This window comes from Lagopus muta, chromosome 7 (assembly GCF_023343835.1).
Source record: "Lagopus muta isolate bLagMut1 chromosome 7, bLagMut1 primary, whole genome shotgun sequence".
NCBI lineage: Eukaryota > Metazoa > Chordata > Aves > Galliformes > Phasianidae > Lagopus > Lagopus muta.
The window spans coordinates 18673443-18691781 of record NC_064439.1 but is presented as its reverse complement, the minus strand read 5'-3'; the positions used below and the strand labels follow the sequence as shown (position 1 = coordinate 18691781).

General features: G+C 35.2%; 1 protein-coding gene across 3 annotated transcripts in view; it reads left to right on the top strand.

The window, feature by feature from the left end:
• PLXDC2 (plexin domain containing 2) overlaps nt 1-18339 on the top strand; it is a 234880-nt gene that overhangs the window by 70836 nt on the left and 145705 nt on the right. Inside the window, exons 1-2 of one of the 3 annotated variants that reach the window (XM_048950494.1) lie at nt 7840-7910; nt 17053-17187. The exons of 1 other annotated variant lie outside the window; for it this stretch is intronic. In XM_048950494.1, the coding sequence (XP_048806451.1) occupies nt 7907-7910; nt 17053-17187 (139 nt within the window). In that variant the 5' untranslated portion in view covers nt 7840-7906. Of the gene's footprint in view, nt 1-7839; nt 7911-17052; nt 17188-18339 lie in introns of those variants that run through there. One more of the 3 variants, XM_048950498.1, reaches the window with a different exon arrangement.

Genomic DNA, 18339 nt, shown 5'->3' with positions numbered 1-18339 from the left:
CTCTTTACTTCCAAGGCAAGATAGGTGATTTAGAAAGTACTCTACTATGTTTAATCTTCTGTAGGAAGGAAGAATGCAAGACACTAAAAATAAATTAGTAATGTATAGTCATATTTCAGCATCAGATCTGCTCTGCCTTGTAATAAATCAATAATGGGGAAGATTAAGGCAGCATATTGAAAAACTATGAAGACAGTGGTGACACTTGGCAAAATTAATCTGGGGAAAGAAAGCACAATACAGGTTTGAAGAAATTAGTCCAAATACAAAAATATCTTATTTTCTGTAGTTTTCAAAGATCACTGAAATGTTTATAGATTATCTTATGCTAGTGTTAGATTTATAAAACATCTGTGTGTTTTTTCTTCACAACACAGAGTTGACTATGAAGTTTCCAAGTTTTTACATAATTTAAAGCATCTCTTCTTAGGTAGTGCTCTTATGCTATCTTATAACAGTTAATTGTGAAACTTTTCTGTTGCTTTTGTTTTTACCAAGTTCACAGTATGAAAAGGATATTAAGGATGCTAAGGGGGGCAACAAAGCTGTTAATAGGCATGTCTGTGAAGAAAGGCTAAAGGCACTTGGATTGTCCTTTGTGGAGAAAGTGAGGCCAAGAGGCCACCTAACTGCTCTCTAAAATTTCTTGTGAAGGAGAAGTAGAGTGAGGTGCAGATCTCTTTCAGCTGATAATTGACAACAGGACATAGGGAACAATACAGATGTGTGTCAATGGACTGGACTACAGGAAAAATTTCTTTATTGAGATGATGGTCAAATACTGGCACAGGTTTCCTAGAGAGGTAGTTGATTCCCAACTCCTTTTCAAGATGTACTTGGATAATGCTTTCAGTAACACGCTTTAACTTTTTGTTAGCCCTGAGGTAGTCACGCAGCTGAATTTGAGCATCTCTGTTGGTCACTTCCAACTGAGCTAGTCGAGTCTGTTCTAATCTAGTCTGATCTATTCTAGTGTATTCTAGTGTAAGGTGTATTCTGTATATGAAAACATTCCAGTATAAAATACCAAACTTGCTTAATGCCAAATTTCATAATGAAGATAATGATGAGTTCAACAGAGCAATACAGTAGGCAAGAGAAAGAATTCTATGACAAGAAATAAAATTTAAATTAAAACAAAATTTTAATTTTTATTCATACAGCTCCATTAGAAACAGAGTCAATCTTTATCACTGCAAAGTATCAAAGATATATATATATATATATATATATATATATATATGTATGTATGTATGTATGTATGTATATATATATCTTTGATACTTTGTCCTCAATTTCCACAAGCTTCACAAGGAGATAATCTGGGCAGTGATCATGGTTGTATAAAGTTCAGTGTGTGAGACTATATAGTAGTAGGTATTATTGTCGGAATCCTAGCTTCTGTTTACAGCATGAAATGGTTAAAAGCACATTATCTTGTGCGTAGATGCTTTGAAAATGGATGTGAATTCCTGATTCAAACTGTCCAAATTACTCAGTCTGATAAGGACCTGATTGAATAAGGGGCACTACCAGAGTTACAGAATTGAATTCTGCTCAGAATAACTTTCCTGATACTTTCCAATCTTACGGAAAAAATATATAAGATATAAGATGTCTGCACTCTCATCTTTTGGTGGATATGTCATATGAGTATTAGTTACTTTCCTGATTAAACCTTAATGATTCAGATGATTAAGGCCAAATACAATGTATATATGTTATTAGAAAAATCATTTTTATTGGTTCTGTTCTTTTCATTCCTATGCTTTTAAAATAAATCTAAATACATTTATAGTGTGCAGTGTTGAAAAACTTGTAGTAGCTATGCTTTTAAGTCTGCTATGTTTGTTGCTTACAGTATGCTGTAGTTTTGCTGCCATTTACTTTGCAAGAGTGTACTCTCTATAATACTGCAAGCTTGTTAAGTACTTTGATAGATGATGCTTTCCACCATCTCGTAAGAGGCTAAGCATCTGACCAGCTGGCCATTGTTCTTAACACGTCGTCAACACAGAGTCTCTTGTGATGTGCATGTTCAGTTAAAAAATTGTACAAATGCTGCATTCTGATTTAATAACAGAAGAATTTTGTTCATATGTACTCTGTTCCCTGAGGAAGCAAAGAATGCAATGATTAATAACCTCAAACATCTATATTTACTTCCTCTGAGTATTTTGATTGCTTTGCACGTAGTAAGTTCTACAATATTTTTCTAACACACTTCAGGTTATGCATATTTTGCTATCTAAATTCTTCCTGTCGTATTGCTTATATGTGGCTACAGGAATCCCCTAACATTATGAATCACTTAAACCACCTGCATTAGAATCCACACAGGAGATGAATATGACTGCCCTATACACTGGCATGCATTACCTTAATCTCACTACCTCCTACCTCCCATGCCAACAGCAGTGACATTAAAACAAATATCTTCTGATCCAAGAACACAGAGATCCCAAGCACACCTCTGTTGTTACCCCTTTTTTGGTACCAGGATGGCTGACGTTCTACAACTGTAGACAAAAAAATTTGCACTCAGAAATTATTTTCTGGGTAAACCCAGATCTGCTCACATACAGCCTTTACAAAGGGTTGGGTAAATTTGACTGCAAATAGTAATAGGCCTGGCTACGTTCATCATCCTTGGTAATCAGGCTTAATAGTTAGTTACTCAACATGTGTTTTTTGTTTTTCGCTTTGATGTTCAGAAATCAAAACTTTGTTCAAGGTTTAGAAATATTTCTTTTTATTTATATTTTTATTTTTTAATGAATATTTTGATAACATGGATATTTTTGTTTAGTTCTCTTACTGTCAGAAGAACATACAATTTTACTGTAAAGAAAATAGATAAAATGGAATAGGATAAATTATCTGCCTTGCTGTTCATAAAAACAGCATGAAGAGGAGAGGTGTCAGGGGATGTTCTGAAGGTCTCTGAGCTGTTGCTAAGTGAACTCCAAGTTTTTTTTTTTTCCTGAAAGGAGAAGGAATGTCTCTCAGGCTCTGTGGCTAGTTTGTTTGCTCAGTCGTAGTGAAGAAGTGACCTCCAGAGCAAGCAGGCTTATATGAGTCCTCTCGACTAGTGCTGAGTCTGATTCAGAATTGGGCATGCTGCAGATGCCAGATACTGACATTTTGAATTCCCATCAACAAGGCCAATCTTAATTTTCTGTCCATGAAAAGTTATTCATTATTGTTGATAATTAGAGCTGATTGGAAAACTTGAAAGAGGCATTATTTTCTTCTGGTTTAATTTTGTGCTACTTTTTGTGCACCCAAGCATTTTCATTTTTAAAATTCCTATCAAGCTCTATTTTTTCTTCTGCGCTTTTATTTTTTTTTTTAAGTTAATTTGGATGTTCTTATAACTTCAACTTCAATTTCAAGCATCAATTTGTATTTTTGATTAACATATGTATATTTTTTTCATCAATGTTGCTTCTGTTGAAAGAGGCTGGGCTTCCTGAAACAATTACTGTAAAATGCAAAGTGGTTGCCGTGTTTATTTGACCATAGCTTAAGTTTATCTTAATGAGGTAAGTTCTGTTTTGAGCTAATTGGGTGAGAAAGAGTTTAGATATTTGCATAAGGATGGGATTAGTCACCGGATACTGACAGCCAGGCTCATACTTGCTGAACACAGCCTGCAGTGTGCTAACAGGAGTGTTACCTTTAGGGCCTGAAAACATGCCCAACTTTTGCACATACCTGGCATTAATTTTCTCCTCTTTTGGATGAACTGTCAAAGGTCCCGAACCATTTGGTATTTGCTTCTCTAAAGACTAAATTAATAAAACAATAATACAAAGGGAATAGATATGGCTCCATAATATCAGCAGAGAGGGTGTAAATTTGCAAGGGAAAGAGACTCCTGATAATATTAGAGGGATCTCAAGTCACTTACTTACTAGGCCAAATGAGTTGGCCTCTCTGCAGAGAGGCAACTTCTTCATAGCTGCATTTTCTCAAAGCAGCATGCACCATGCAGAAGGACAATTCAAAGCTTGCTGATGTTGCTTAAGGGAAATCAGGGAACGATACATTAAATGTTTTGCAAGTAACACAATACAATTTTCATTCTGCACAGATGGTTTTATGTTCCTTTAGAAATACTCCTGAAATTGCCATGTGCAGATACTCAGAAGAAACACAGTGGCCACTACATCCATGTCTACCAGTTTCAATTTATGAATTTGCCTGATGACTTTTCAACTCTTAAAACATTTCGCAGTTGAAGACACTGTGAGTGTAATCAATTTAATGGTGTTCTGTAAATTCAAGTGTTATTTTTTTATATGCTGTTACATGAGCATTTCATTCTTGAAATTAAATGATGTACTTAAAATTGCCTCAGTAACTGTAGTAATTACTCTCAAGTGCAGTTATATAGCACATGTAGTGATATTTCTCTTTTTTACCTCATTGTTAAAAAGATTATAGTGTTTCTGATTGTATTTCTATAGAAAGTTTCTATAGTGTTCTTCTATGGCTGGTCTTCACCATGTTCACCTAGGTACATAAACATGACATTACTACTGAAAAGAAACCTACGATTCATAAACTATGCAGTGAGGCATTTGAGCAACCACATTTCCTAAAACTTAAGAGTATGAGCCCAGGGTTTTTTCACTTGTAAATACAGGCATTAATTATAAGGCCTTGATGAATGTAAGCTTCCTTTTTTACAGATATGTTCTGCTCTAAAATTCTAGATTGCTAACCTCCAACTAGCTAGTGAAATCACATTGTTTGGGAGCAAGTAAATGTTTCTCTGAGCTTATTAGTATTTCCCATATTCTACATATGAGATTATACATGTGCAGATCATTTTACACAACCACATGTATAAAATATGGTTTCCCTGTAATATTGGATAGAGGGAGTGAGGTACCTCCAGAAGCAATACTTCTATTCTAATGCATCTGCGATAAACAGTGTGGACAGTTCCTTCTGCTGCATGGACAAATTTTATCAGAAGTCTATGTAACTAACTTATACATGCTGTATAGCATGTGTAGAATTATAGTCCAAAAAGAAATAGAAGAGATAAATGAAATCTTTGTGTTGATGTTTACCACGAAGATGGAAACAACAAAGACTTCCACTAAGAAAATCTTGTGATTAGAGAAGACTGCAGAAATCTTGTGGATTTCTTTGTGGAAGACATGGTGGAGAATGTTGAAAATAAGAAGACTTTAGAAGATGTCATGAAACAAATTGACAAAAAATAGCAGACCTCAAGAATGAGGGAGTTTTCAGTAAAGACTTCTTATATCACTCATAAGTGAGTACTACAGTACTTAACCTCTTGCCAATTCCTTTGGACTGAGGAGCAGAGGGAAGCAAGTATGCCTGTTTGTGTAACAGGCCTTTGGAATCAATAGCACATAGAAAAAGTACATCTCAAATAAAGGAACAGTTGTGCTTATAGGACAAAAACGCAATGGTACTAACTTCACAAATAGAAACATGGACCTTGACTTGCTGACCAGCACAGCTGAAGAGTAAGATTGGGATTGATAGTTTTATGAATGCTCCAGATAAATGAACAGGAATCATCCAAAAATAAATAGATATGTAGGTTTTCCTAATAAGAAAATGCAATTTTGAAAATTCTACTCTTCTACATTGAATACTGTGTGCAACTCTGGTCTCCCTTTCCCAAAAAGGGCAGAGTAGAATAGGAAAAGGTAAGGAGAAAGGCATTAAGAATAACCCAAGGTTGTTTTGTTCATTGTTATATTTTCATTTTCTAGTGTTCTCATAGTATCTACAAGAGGATAATATATCATATAGGACTACCTCAGAGACTGAAAATTAGTTTACAACTAGTGTTGTGACACATTAATTCTATGACAGGAATCCTTCTTCCAATGTCAGCTAGATGAAACTGACAATAAATAACTTCCTGCAGTAGCTCAACGGAAACTGTCTCAATTTCAGTATTGTGCATCAACTTTTCTTTATTCTAAACAACACTCTTGCTCAATCAGGATGCTTATTCTCTTTTCTTCATAAAAAGGGATATATTAATGTTTGGGTTTTTTTTAATTCTATCTATGAGTTGAGCGTCTTTATGATTCTCACATGTTTCAGCTATAAGGCCATAAAGATTCATTTTATTAATACAGCCATAAGGATTCATTTTATTAGTTGGACTGACTAGAAGGTTGTCCTCTAAGATTGTGAACTTTTAAATGTCTGTGCTTGCATGACTCAGTTATAGAAAGAGATATCTCGAGGGAAGAGGAAAGCTTTTAATAAGTCTGTTTTTCATTTTGACTGTAAATATGCTGTGAAGAGAAAAAGCTTCTAAACACCACTTTATTGTCTACAGCAACACATTGTTAGCAGAACACCTCAGGGGGAGAGTAGTTGTGATTTTCTACTTAATAGAAGCACCAGCAGGCAGAATTCTCATTCTCTCTCTCTCTTTTTTTTTTTTTCGTTTTGTTTTATCTAGTGTTTTCATCAGGCATAGGAAATGTAATAGGCAATTACAAACAAACATGGCTTTAATTGTTTGTTTTAAATTTTGAAATAGAAGTAAAAGATATTCATTAATTCCTTTTCTTTCAGATGTTCTACAAGAAATTTACTCATTTTTCATTGTTGTTTTGTCTCTAATATTTTTGTCCCCAAACACATTAAAAGTTAAATAAATGTGTGTTCTCTAGACAAAACTGTTTAGTGAAGTTTGTAAAATTTTTTTTGAACTCTGACTTGTATTTGCATAATAAAAAACCCCATAAAATTGTAAGGAGTTGATATGTTCCTATGCAATGAATACTGTCTGTACATTTGTTTTGCCTAAAGCCAATTCCAAGCACAAAAAAGAAATAACAAGAGCAATGAAGAGTCTGAAACATGTTTGCTACAGAAATACCATAATCTGCATGGAAGAGTTTCATTTAGGTTTATTCAGTGGTTTCTGTTCAGTGATTTGTTCTATAAAAGTTAAGAAACAGTTCGAAATTAGAAAAGCCTTGATCTTATTTTTCATTTCTAGTCTAAATGCGGCATGAGGGAAAATACTGCTTACTAGTTCTAATATTCAAAAAATGCGCGGACAAAAATGAATTTGAATTTTAAAAATATATAGATAATACTCCTTTTGCATTTAAAATTACCAGACTTACTTAATAGTAGAAGTTTACTACTAGAGATGTTATACTAATAGAGAAGTTTTACTACTTCCTTGAAAGAGTGGTCAGGCACTGGAATGGGCTGCCCAGGGAGGTGGTGAAGTCACCGATTCTGGAGGTGTTCAAGGAACATCTGGACGTTGTGTTGAGGGATCTGGTTTAGTGAGAACTACTGGTGATAGGTGGATGGCTGGATCTGATCAACTTGTAGGTCTTTTCCAACCTTTCTGTGATTCTGTTTTGGTAGATGTCATATTTTTATAATGTCTCTAGTGAAGTTAAATATTTAGATTAAATCATATAAGTGAGAACTAGTCCAACTAGCATTAGGTGATGAATTGTAAGTGTAAAGTTTGCCTTCCTAGTCAGTTGTAAAAACAAATAGTACTGTTTTAACAACAGATAGAAATCATCTCATCATGTGAAGGAAGAATCACTCACTGACGTTTCCTCCAATCTCCACTGACTATGAACAGATCCTGACTGACTAAAGGGCTTACATTTTACATGGATGAAGTTAGATTACTGTAAGGGAACTGTTGAGTCATGGCCTGAACCACTGATTGATCACCTGAGGCAAGGACTGGGTCATGGGAGCACAGGTGAAGGCAATTCAGCTGTGTGATCTGAAGGGTGGAGCCTGGTTGCACTTCTCCTGGACCCCATTTAAGGGCTGACTGCCACTGAGAAAGGATGTCTTTCTGGAGATCCTTCCTTTATGGCGTCTATCCTCTAAACCCAGATCTCTAGATATGGGTGAGTGTTCCTTCTTTGTTTATTTCTTTTCCTATTTTCACCGTGATAACCTTTCCAGCTATAGCACCAACTATAACAGTTACTCTCAAACTATAGTAGTTTAGGTGGTGTGGTTGTGTTTTTTTGTTTGTTTGTTTGTTTGTTTTTTAAAGTTATCTAGAAAGGAGATACAGTTTTCTGTTCAGATGCATAGAATACTATTTAACCATTAGGTAACCAGTAAGTAAAAAAAATATTTCATTCAATATTTTCTTATTTAAGAAATTGTAAACATTAACAGTTTGAATAAATGTGTATTAAGTGGCACTGTTAAATTGGTTACTGTTTTATGGATATATATTCTTTTAAATATAATGTAGTTGCAAGAAAAGGTGAAAAATTATACCAGTTAGAGGGATTCAACTTTTAGGAAAAACAAACGTACATATGAAAAAAAAAAATTAAAATGAAAGACTTAAGTTAACCTTTCCTGTTTGCTGATTTACCTTTGGATTGGATTTAGTGATTCCAATCATCTTGATTTAGATCTGCACACCCTGACATACTGTGAGTTGTTTCATTAACTTTAATGAGTCTATTTCACATGCAGAGCTAAACACCTGTGGCAGTGTATGCAGGAACTTGCACTGGAGCATCATGTTTCTGTTTTAGTTATTACTTAAGCTCGTTTTTAGTATTAATTTAAAGTACTAATACACGTATTAGCCCCTTCATCTACAAGTTATATGTTAGAAGTAGGGCTGCTCAGGAGGTTTTTCTGTAAGCGGCTGCAGTGAGTTGCAAGATTCTGATCTATTCCTTCAGTAGCTGGTCTATAAACTAGACAGAAAGCAAGGACAGGTAAGAGTAAATAAGCAAAACACCTGTGCTTTTATAAACCAGTTGTTTCTTCTAAGCCTGTTAACAGGGATAAGTATGAAGATACTATTTAAATGTGTTCACTTTCTAGCGTAAAACTAGATGAGATCTAGCAAACTGACTGTTTCAACGTTACACAATATCTTATTGTAATCTCAAGTTAAAAAAAAAAGTTTAAAAAGTCACATAGGTATTTGCCAGGATTTATAAAATTGACTGTCTGAGCCACGTTCAGGACAGTGTTTAATCTAGCATAAACTCATTCTATTATAAATGCAAAACAATGCCACATAATTTAAGTTGCATATCGCTAGGACTAAACACACAGTGATAGATATCTCAAGGTAGCTCTTCCTTTTCCATCTGAATATTCATTCTTGCTGAAATTGAAAAAGGGATTTTAACATCTATCATTTTTGTACCCAAAGTGCAAGTAACAAATGGCAGTGAAAATCGAAGTTCAAGCTAGGACTAGAAGCCAAATCAATTGACAGGCTGTATGTATGGTGTTTCTGATTCAAACACATTCAGTAATGTTCTGCATTTTATTAGATTTTCTGGTGTATTTCAAAGGTCAAAGGAAAACATTGATAACAGATGACAGAATTGCTTGTTTTGTTGTTATACACACTAGAACTCCTTGCAAACCTGCTCAACTTATAATTCAAAATTCATCTTCTGAAAATGCCAGCTCTTTTAAGAAACATTCAACAAATACACTTACGTGAGGCTTTTTCATGAAATATCTAAGGGTAGACTTTTCATTCTGGCAGTGAACTGTCTACAGTGCTAACATATTATTCCTCTGAAATAGGCATGTATTCAAGAATAGGGATGAACAGATCACTTTAGCAGAAGTCCAGACATCCAGCAGGCAAATGGAAGTGTCATAGTTTTCCTAAAGCCTCATATTTAAAAAGTAGGTCAGGTGGAGAAGTAGAACTCAGAAGAGAAGACATCTGTGGTTTAGCATAGATATAAAAAGTAAACAAAAAAAGTGTCAGGTAAGGTATGGATAGGCAGACTACCGTTACTAGGCAGAGAATGATTACTCGGTCTCTCAGCATGGCTGTTTCAGGAGAAATAAGAAATACCTCTAACTCATACACTGATAGACAAACGTTTTTGTTACAGATGAGCAGGATTTTACAAACTTACTGGTATCTTGTGGCATTTTGTTCTAAATATTACAAAAATTTGAGTTCTCAGAACTTTGAAGCAGACTCTTAGAGAAATTGGGGGGGGGGGGGGGGGGAGATATTATTCTGTTTTTCAAGCTTTTTTTTTTTTTTTTTAATGATGCACCATGGACTACCATTATGAAAGCAGCACTAACAGAAGTTGATCGTGTTTCATTCTCAGCCCACCCATATGAATGAATGGGTTTCTCTCAACTCTTGGTTCAAAAAGCAGTAGCAGCTGATGTGTCAGTATTTTTGGCACTTGTTTGCTTTGTGCATACCACAGGAAGCAGTTATTCCTCTGCCTGGCTGCAGTGAGCTCAGATCATGCTCACTGCATTAGTTGCACTGCCGTGTTTATTTTTTGCTTACTGACAGAACCTGAAGCATTGAAAAGAAAGGGGGGAGAGAAACGCTTCCCTTATTTATTTTCTTATAACAACCCCAAGCGTTCATAAGGATAGCGTGATGTTTAGGCAGTGTATTGTAGAAGTATGGAAATTCCTTTAGTCTCCAGAGACATGGAAGAAGGGCAGAACATTTTTTCTGTAGGACTGCTGCACGTAAGGAGCAATAATATGACACCTGCTAGCCAAGGTCCTATTTATGAGAGGTTATTGTTCACAATCATATCTACTTTGCAACCTCTTATACAGCATTAAAGAAGATAACAATTTCCATCTAGTTATCTCCAGTGGTTATAGTCTGAATGCTTTTATATATATATATATATATGCATATGCACACACACACTCTTGACGTGTAAATTTATTCTGTGCATTTTTAGAATCCAGATGTCATTTTATGTTACAGAAAACCTACTTTCACATTCTGTAATGTAGTAGACAAAAAGCCCTGTGCCAGTGGAAGGTGTACTGATTTCTGATTTCCTACTTGTAGTTAATTAGTTTATTCAGGAAATATCAAGTAAAGATGCTTCCATTCCCTTTCCAAATTCCTCCTATTTCAAAAATCAGAATGAAAACTTTTGACTTTAGGAATTGATCTGGATATAAAGATCCTCTCTTTCTCTACTTTTCTTTATGACAGAAATTTGGAAAACTGTTGTAGAAATGATTTTGAATATCTGATATCTCAAGCGATTTGTGAAACTTTTTTCCTGGAAATGCTGTTACTTTCTTTATTATATTTTTTTATTTAAAAAAAATATTAATTTTAATGAACTAGCCAATTTCTTTCACAATAGCAGAAAGAAACAAACTGAAGTAGTATCCCTTATAAACAGCTTTATTATTTATGTCTACTTACGTGACCTGCATATTGAAGTAGTAATGGTATGATGTTTATGAAATTACCTTAGTTCTGAAGATGTGGTTGGCAGCGAGATTCATTGGTGGTTCTGTTGTTTGTTTCTTGTTTGGTTTGTTTTTTATGATTCTTTGTCACAAATGAAGGCTAATGTAATCTCTGTAATTATCATTCTCCAATAGCTTAGGCAACAAAAGCTGCGCTCCATGAATGAAGTTATTTTTTTTTAACAAATTCAGCAGACTTTAGTGCCATGTTTGCACCTGAAAAGGAGCCCAAATTCTTGGTGGGAGTTGCCATGTAGGTGTATGGAGAAGAACCTTTCACAGTTGGCATCCTTAGCTAATTTAACAGGTGCAAGTAGATATCAGCAACAAATGTTGATAAGCTAGCTTTTTTCCTTAGTTCAGGGGATTTGACCCATTACTTATTTTTCTAGGCAAAGAGGTTATTTCAATGTATTCTAAAATGTTTTCTAGAATTGCTACATGATCTGGTTTACCAACACATAGTACAAAATCGAAGTGTTGCTTATCTACATTTGATCAGGACACTTAGGTAGCATTTATACTATCTGTAAAGACACTTAATATTTCTTGTTTAAATATGCACTGTATAAATATTTTATCAACCATATGTTGCAAAGCTTCTCACTTCCTGTCTGCGTTTTCACTGCAAGGAAAAAAAATGCTTGAATTTTAAGAGTATTCTATTCATGTACTATCACACAATTTCATGTGTCATCAGGTGGAAAAAAAAAAAAAATAATAGCTGTTTTTAAGGACATATTGATGATCACAGCTTTAATCTTTGATCACAGAGTGGCCCTTATTGGTAATGTTTTCAGGGATTTTTTGTTTGTGTGTTTTATTTCACATTTCATTGCTAGTGATGTAGGAAAACAACTGTTTGATATTAAGATCTATCTTTTTAAAGTATTCTCTAAATAAATTACTTTTCTGTTTTCACTAGTTCAGAGTAGATAAGACCCTGGAGATGGGAAGGGGAATTCAAAAATTGCTTAATCCAATACTATCTTTTTTGCAATTAAAGGTATTAATGAACTCATTGCCTTATTTTGTCTTTGCTGCTTCAGCAATTGTCACCATTTGCACCTGTGATGTTCTTTATCAGTAGCTTTTTTTTACAGAACTGAGGATTCTAGCTAGACACACAAAAAAGGTAGATTTTGCTTTTTTGTGAAGGTGAAATAAGAAAAGAAGTGCGGCCTTTTTCCAATAGAAACATACAGTTCTATTTTCCAGAAATGTTTCCAATGTTGCTCACTGGAAGACCCTATGCCAAGAAGCATTTTTCTTTCCTAGTGAAGAAAATGAAGGGGGGGGGGGGGAAAAGGGGGAGCTAGAGGAAAAAATAAGTGAGAAAAAGAAATAGGTCGAGGGGGGGGGGGGGGGGTAGTGGGGAGGGGGTAGGGAAACATATTAGGCTGGGGAAAAAGGGAGGGATTTGGATGAGTAGAAAATATGGCAGATGTGCTGTGTGAAGAGGGTGAAGCAGCCATCTACCAATCCACCATGATCAAAGGCTCCACTGGAGAATGGAAGGTCCAAGTTATTGAGGATTGTTGAATTCAAATCGTATCCACACAGAATCCTTCTGCGTATAGGGAAACACTGGCTACTTTTAAGCATATAACTCTTTCCATGAATAAATCACATATCTATATACTTCATGTTCATCTGAATTTTAGTAATGGAGAATTGTAATACTTTTAATGATGTTTTCATTTTTTATTTTTAATTTCGTTCTTTAATTAAAACTATATCTTAAGTAAATCAACTGATTTATGAATAATTTATTTTTAACTTCTGAGTAATTTATATTTGTATGTAGTAGGGCAACAATAGAATAGGCAGCGTGGATACATAAACTGGCTTTCAGTGAATGAAGTGATAGGACACTGAGGTCAACACTGTCAAGAATTTGAAATGTATGTTCCTAACCTAACTTGATATCAAAACTGGGAAACCTGCTTTGAACTGTTCCTCTATTCTTACAATTGATATGCTGTCATCTTTCCCAGCTGCATTCTCAGAACTTGTAGGAGATGGTATTTGCCTTTGCTTTAAACAAGGTGTATTGAATAAATAGACAGCTTTTTGTTGCTGTTGTGTCTCTGCTATTTAGTATTACTCTACCTGTTTAATATTATTCAGTATGATCAATTGGAGTTGTAGATAAGGCTCTTAGGAAGAAAACAGGAAGACACAGAACAGTTTCAAAGACAACGTGTCAGTAAAAGGGCCCATGAGAGCAGCAGGAATGCCAGTAACAGGGAAGTGTCAAATGGTCCAGTGGACCGACAAGACTGTAAAGTACAGGATTAAACAAGAGAAAGCTTAAAAGTACCTCCCAGCCCAAGAGAAAAGAGATCCAGCCAGTTTCTCTGAAAATTTGCTGAAAAACTGTGGTAGTTCATGATTCTTTGTTGCCAGGACTGTGGAGGCCTTTGCTGAAAGATGCATATTATCTTTAATGATGTTTTTATTAAAATTAATTCAATTTACTAAAATAAAAAAGGAATTTTTTGTAAATTAGTTATATTTTTATGTAGCAAGTCAGCAGAGGAATAGTCAGAATCAATACATGGACCAACATTCAGTCAGTGAAGTGACAACGAGATCCTCAATCACATTCTTCATTTCAGTGGGAATATAGAGATTTTAACATCTTATTTCTGAGGTTCTGTACCAAGCTGTGTAGCTCACTTGTTGAATTAATCCTCACTGAGAAAATAATTAATATATAGTTCTGGTAAAATGTTTTTTGGTATCTTAAAAGAAATTTGGGTTCTAGAGAGGTTGTTTCTGTGTTGTTTTTACAAGTATCTTTGGGATCTTGATTTAAGAATAAGCTTTCTTAAGTCAAATGGAAAAGAATTTGTTCAGTAGATTTCGCCTAGGAGTGAGGTAATACAAGTGTGCGTCAGCTGAGATACGAGAGTCAAGGAATGTAAATAAAATTGTGACAGTAGGCACAAGAATGTTGTGACTTACATTCAGATAAAAATACAGCAGGACCATCTCTACAGCTGATCATCTCTAAAAAGACTTGGGCAGTATCTCTCTGATCTTTTCTCAAGAGGTGGGAATAAGAAGTTATTTACTAGAACTCATCACTTGAGAGCTCTCTTGATTTCAGCTGTTCACCATGCAAGGTGTAGAACAAGCCAATTCACAAATATTAATAATTTCCTTTGTCCCAAATGGTTTTTAGCTTAGTCTGATAGCTTACCCACAGTGTCCATATAATCACTGAACTTTGTCTAGGAGATATAAGACAAGCCTGTCATTGTTGTTAGTTTCCTGTAGCAACCCTGCTGAACTAATGGTGCTGTTGAATTTTTGAACAAATTGTTTTCTGTGCTTTGAATTAATTCCAGTTGTCCAGGGAATTTAATGCTTTGCTCTTTTAAATGCATTTAGCTATTCTTGTAGAAGGGATTATGTTGATAACTTGCTTTCTTGAAGAAGCAAGCAATAAAACGATGTGTGATGTCTTGGAGTTGGGTTATTTTTCTTTTTAGAGAAGCCAGACTTCTGACTTTCTGAAATCCAGGAAGCCAGAATTTGTCCAACATGAGGGCCTCTCACCATAGGCTGCTACTAACAGTTACTTATTTCATTTTATTTTTTAAAGCTTTTAATGTTTTGTTCATTTTTGATGGCCGTTCCGAAGGATATTTAATTCACTTCATACAGATCAACTGTTTTTTTTTTTTTTTTTTTTGGATATGTGTGAAGGAGAATGAAAATTATTAATATATGTAGAATTCTGATGAATTATTCAACATGTATGGAAAAATTGTATAATCTCTTTGGATAATTCTCCCATATTAAAGCCTTCAAATTTTTGAGACTGAACAATTTTCACTGATAATTTGGAGGTGAATTAAAAACAAATCTGTTTCTAATTAGCCAGATGGATTATTCAAAGAACTAGGCTGTCTGCGGAGTGTTTGAATTTTAGTTTGTGATCTCAGATTAGAGTTTTATGTAGCTAGTTATCTGAATATCTGAAAAATTGCTAAATTTTTGAGTGAATATAATTGACAATTTGAGGAAAAGATGGCAATTGTATTCAAAGTCATTAAAAGACAAACATTCACCATGTGATGTTTTGACCCTTAAATAAATGTTAGGGTTTTTTTCCATCTGTTTGAGAAGAAAAATAGATACCAGATTATCAGTTTTCTCTAATCATATAGGATGAGAGTTTCTTGAAAAATCTATCTTATGTTGCTTGTTCAACCTTTTATTTATTATCTGAAAATATGGCAGTGCCATCTCACTGGTATTGAAAGCTAAGTTTGGCTTTTGAGTAAACTCAGTACAGAAATCCAGTGCAATGTGTTAGACTCCAGCTTATGTTAATTTGATAATGCTCATGATGGGAATTTCTGAAGAGTCACAGAAATAAACATGCTCCAGTGGTGATGTTGTCATGAAGCATGATATTTGAGGCCCTTGTAAGTAAGAATTAGATTACATTTTGCATAGAACTTGAAAGATTTTTTTTCTGCAGTGCTGCATAAAGCTTTAGTCTTCCATCTTCTGGATGTAGTAACTGAAACTGGAATAAGCACTGAAGGAAAGGCAAAAGGAAATGGAGAGCTGTCAACATGGAGAAAACAGAAAGGTTTTGGCTTACTTAGCTTAGCCTTCATTTTAGAACGCTGTTGATTCTTATGCTTGATTAGCAGGGTAAATAACAGAGGTGAAGATCTACTTAAGCTGAAGAATAGTATGGCATAAGAATAAGTTTATGCTGAATACATTTAGGCCGGAGTTTAGGATAGATTTATGTGAAGCATTTGGATAGCTTTCCATTCAGTTTGTAAGACCAAGATCCCTAAACAGGTAAGGACTTCTGAAGTAATAGAGGTGAGAAGTTTTCTACACTGAACACCACTTTCTCATGGCATGTAGTGGGAATTGCTAAGATATGCAGGCTTTTATCCCACGTTCTGGTCATAAAGTGAAAGAGAAATGCAGCAGTCTGTCTGTGTTCGTCCAACTAATATCTGCAGAAAGGTTTTAGATACTCCAGTGATTAAGGTCATGTTTGACCTGCCAAACTGCACATTTCTCCTTAAGGCTCTTGAAGGCAAAGAATAAAATCTATTTGGTATCGTATTTTGTAAAGAATCAACACCATGAGAATAGAAATTCAAACATTCAGAAGTTTAGAGGTTTTTTTAAATGATGTTTGCATATGTTTTAGCCTGATATTGCCTATTGATGTACTACTAGTCTCAAGGTGTTTGGAGCAACTCATATTGTGAAGAAAAGGCAACACTTCTGTTCATACCAGTTGTAATCTGTTATGAATGTGTAGTTTTGCGTTTCTTTGGGTCACAACATAGTATGAAGCAGAAAATACTAAAAATATGCATTGCTAAGTCCAAAAGATTCTTTGTCAATGGTCTTCAATGCAGCATTAGCTCTAAGATGTGCCCTAGCACTTCCAGAAGGCAATATTGAGAAATGTGATGCATTAAGTGTGGTTACAATTAAATTCCATGTTGGCTTAACTGCTTTTTTACGGGATCGTGAACTTGCTTAAAGAAAACTCTAAGTAGAGTGAACTGTTTGTATGCACAGTGTTTCAGACTGTTACAAATAAAACTGTCATTCTTGCTTTCTGTATATTTTGGACATATATTTCGTAGTAATCCACAGCTCAGAATGTGCTTTTGAATTATTTTTCCAAAAAAGCAGGTTAAAACAAACTGATACGTTTGTAGGAAAAAATCCAGATGCTAGTCTATTGCAGTAATCACCATTACGACAAATATTTTGTAATGCACACAGTTTTATGGAGAATGATGGTTCCTGATGTCCAAAATGAAGTAAAGCAGCTGACAGAAGCCTCAACTCATCCCACTCTCAAAGACATCTGCATATCTAACCGCAGTGGCATCTACATGTCTTCTGGGAGTACACAAGGTTAGGCTTAAAGAGACAGTAAGTGCTTTTTTTTTTAAAAAAAAAAGAAGAGTAATTTGAGTAGCACTAGGGATACATAAATCTCATTAAATTTACTTGGGGAGAAGGGGTGTAAAAAGTTAACTATTCTTTAAAACATGAATCATTCTCCCTAAATCTATCCAGTGACAGCGTAAGCCAAGGTGGTAGTGTCTCATCAACTGTTAATTGTTTTTTTTATTAAGTGCACAGTGGACATCATTGTGATTTTCTTTTTTTTCATTGGGCTTGTCATATCTCTTGGTATAACTGATACTGATTTTTATCCTTTGTAGCGCACACCATTAAATTGCCAATTGAATTATGTTTAAACTTAGTATCTGAGATCTCAAAGTCAAGTTATTTTGGTAGGGGAATATAAAGAATCTTACTTTTTTTAAAATTGATTACTGTCAAACTCAAAATGCCATCCCTACTGTAATTTGAAGAAAATCTCTGAAAGTGGTCAAAAAAGTATCAAAAGATGTGAGGTGGGGTTCACAGAACCTTGAAATAGTTGGCAGGAACCTCTGAAAGGCATCTGGTCCCAACCTTTGCCAAAGCAGGGCCACCGAGAGCTGGTTGCCAAGGACCTTATACAGATATTTTTGGAAGATCTCCAAGGAGGGAGACACAAACTCTCTGAGCAGTCTGTGTGTGTCTTCTATCACCTGTACCTGGAGTTTTTCCTGATGTTTAAACAGAACCTCTTTTCTTTCAGTTTGTGTTCATCTTTTGTTCTTGTGTTGGGCTCTACCAAGAAGAGCCTGGCTCCATCATCTTTGCACCCTCCCTTCAAGGGTAAGATCCCTCTTCTCCAGCTGAACAATCTCAGCCTCTCCTCAGTCCCTTGATCATCTTGGTGGCCCCACATGGAACTCTTTCTAGAGTGTCCAGATCTCTCTTATCTTGGGGCCCAGAGCTGGACACCAGGTGCAGCCTCACCGAAGCTGAATAGAGGGGAAGGATCACATCCCTACAACTGCTGGTGATGCTTTGCCTAATGAGCTACAGACACTATCTTAGTGGAAAGGGCTTTTTCTGCAGGACTGTTTTCCATCTGGGTTCCCCACAGCATGTATTAATACCTGGTATTCCTTCTCAGGTGCAGGATTGTATGCTTCTTGTTGAACA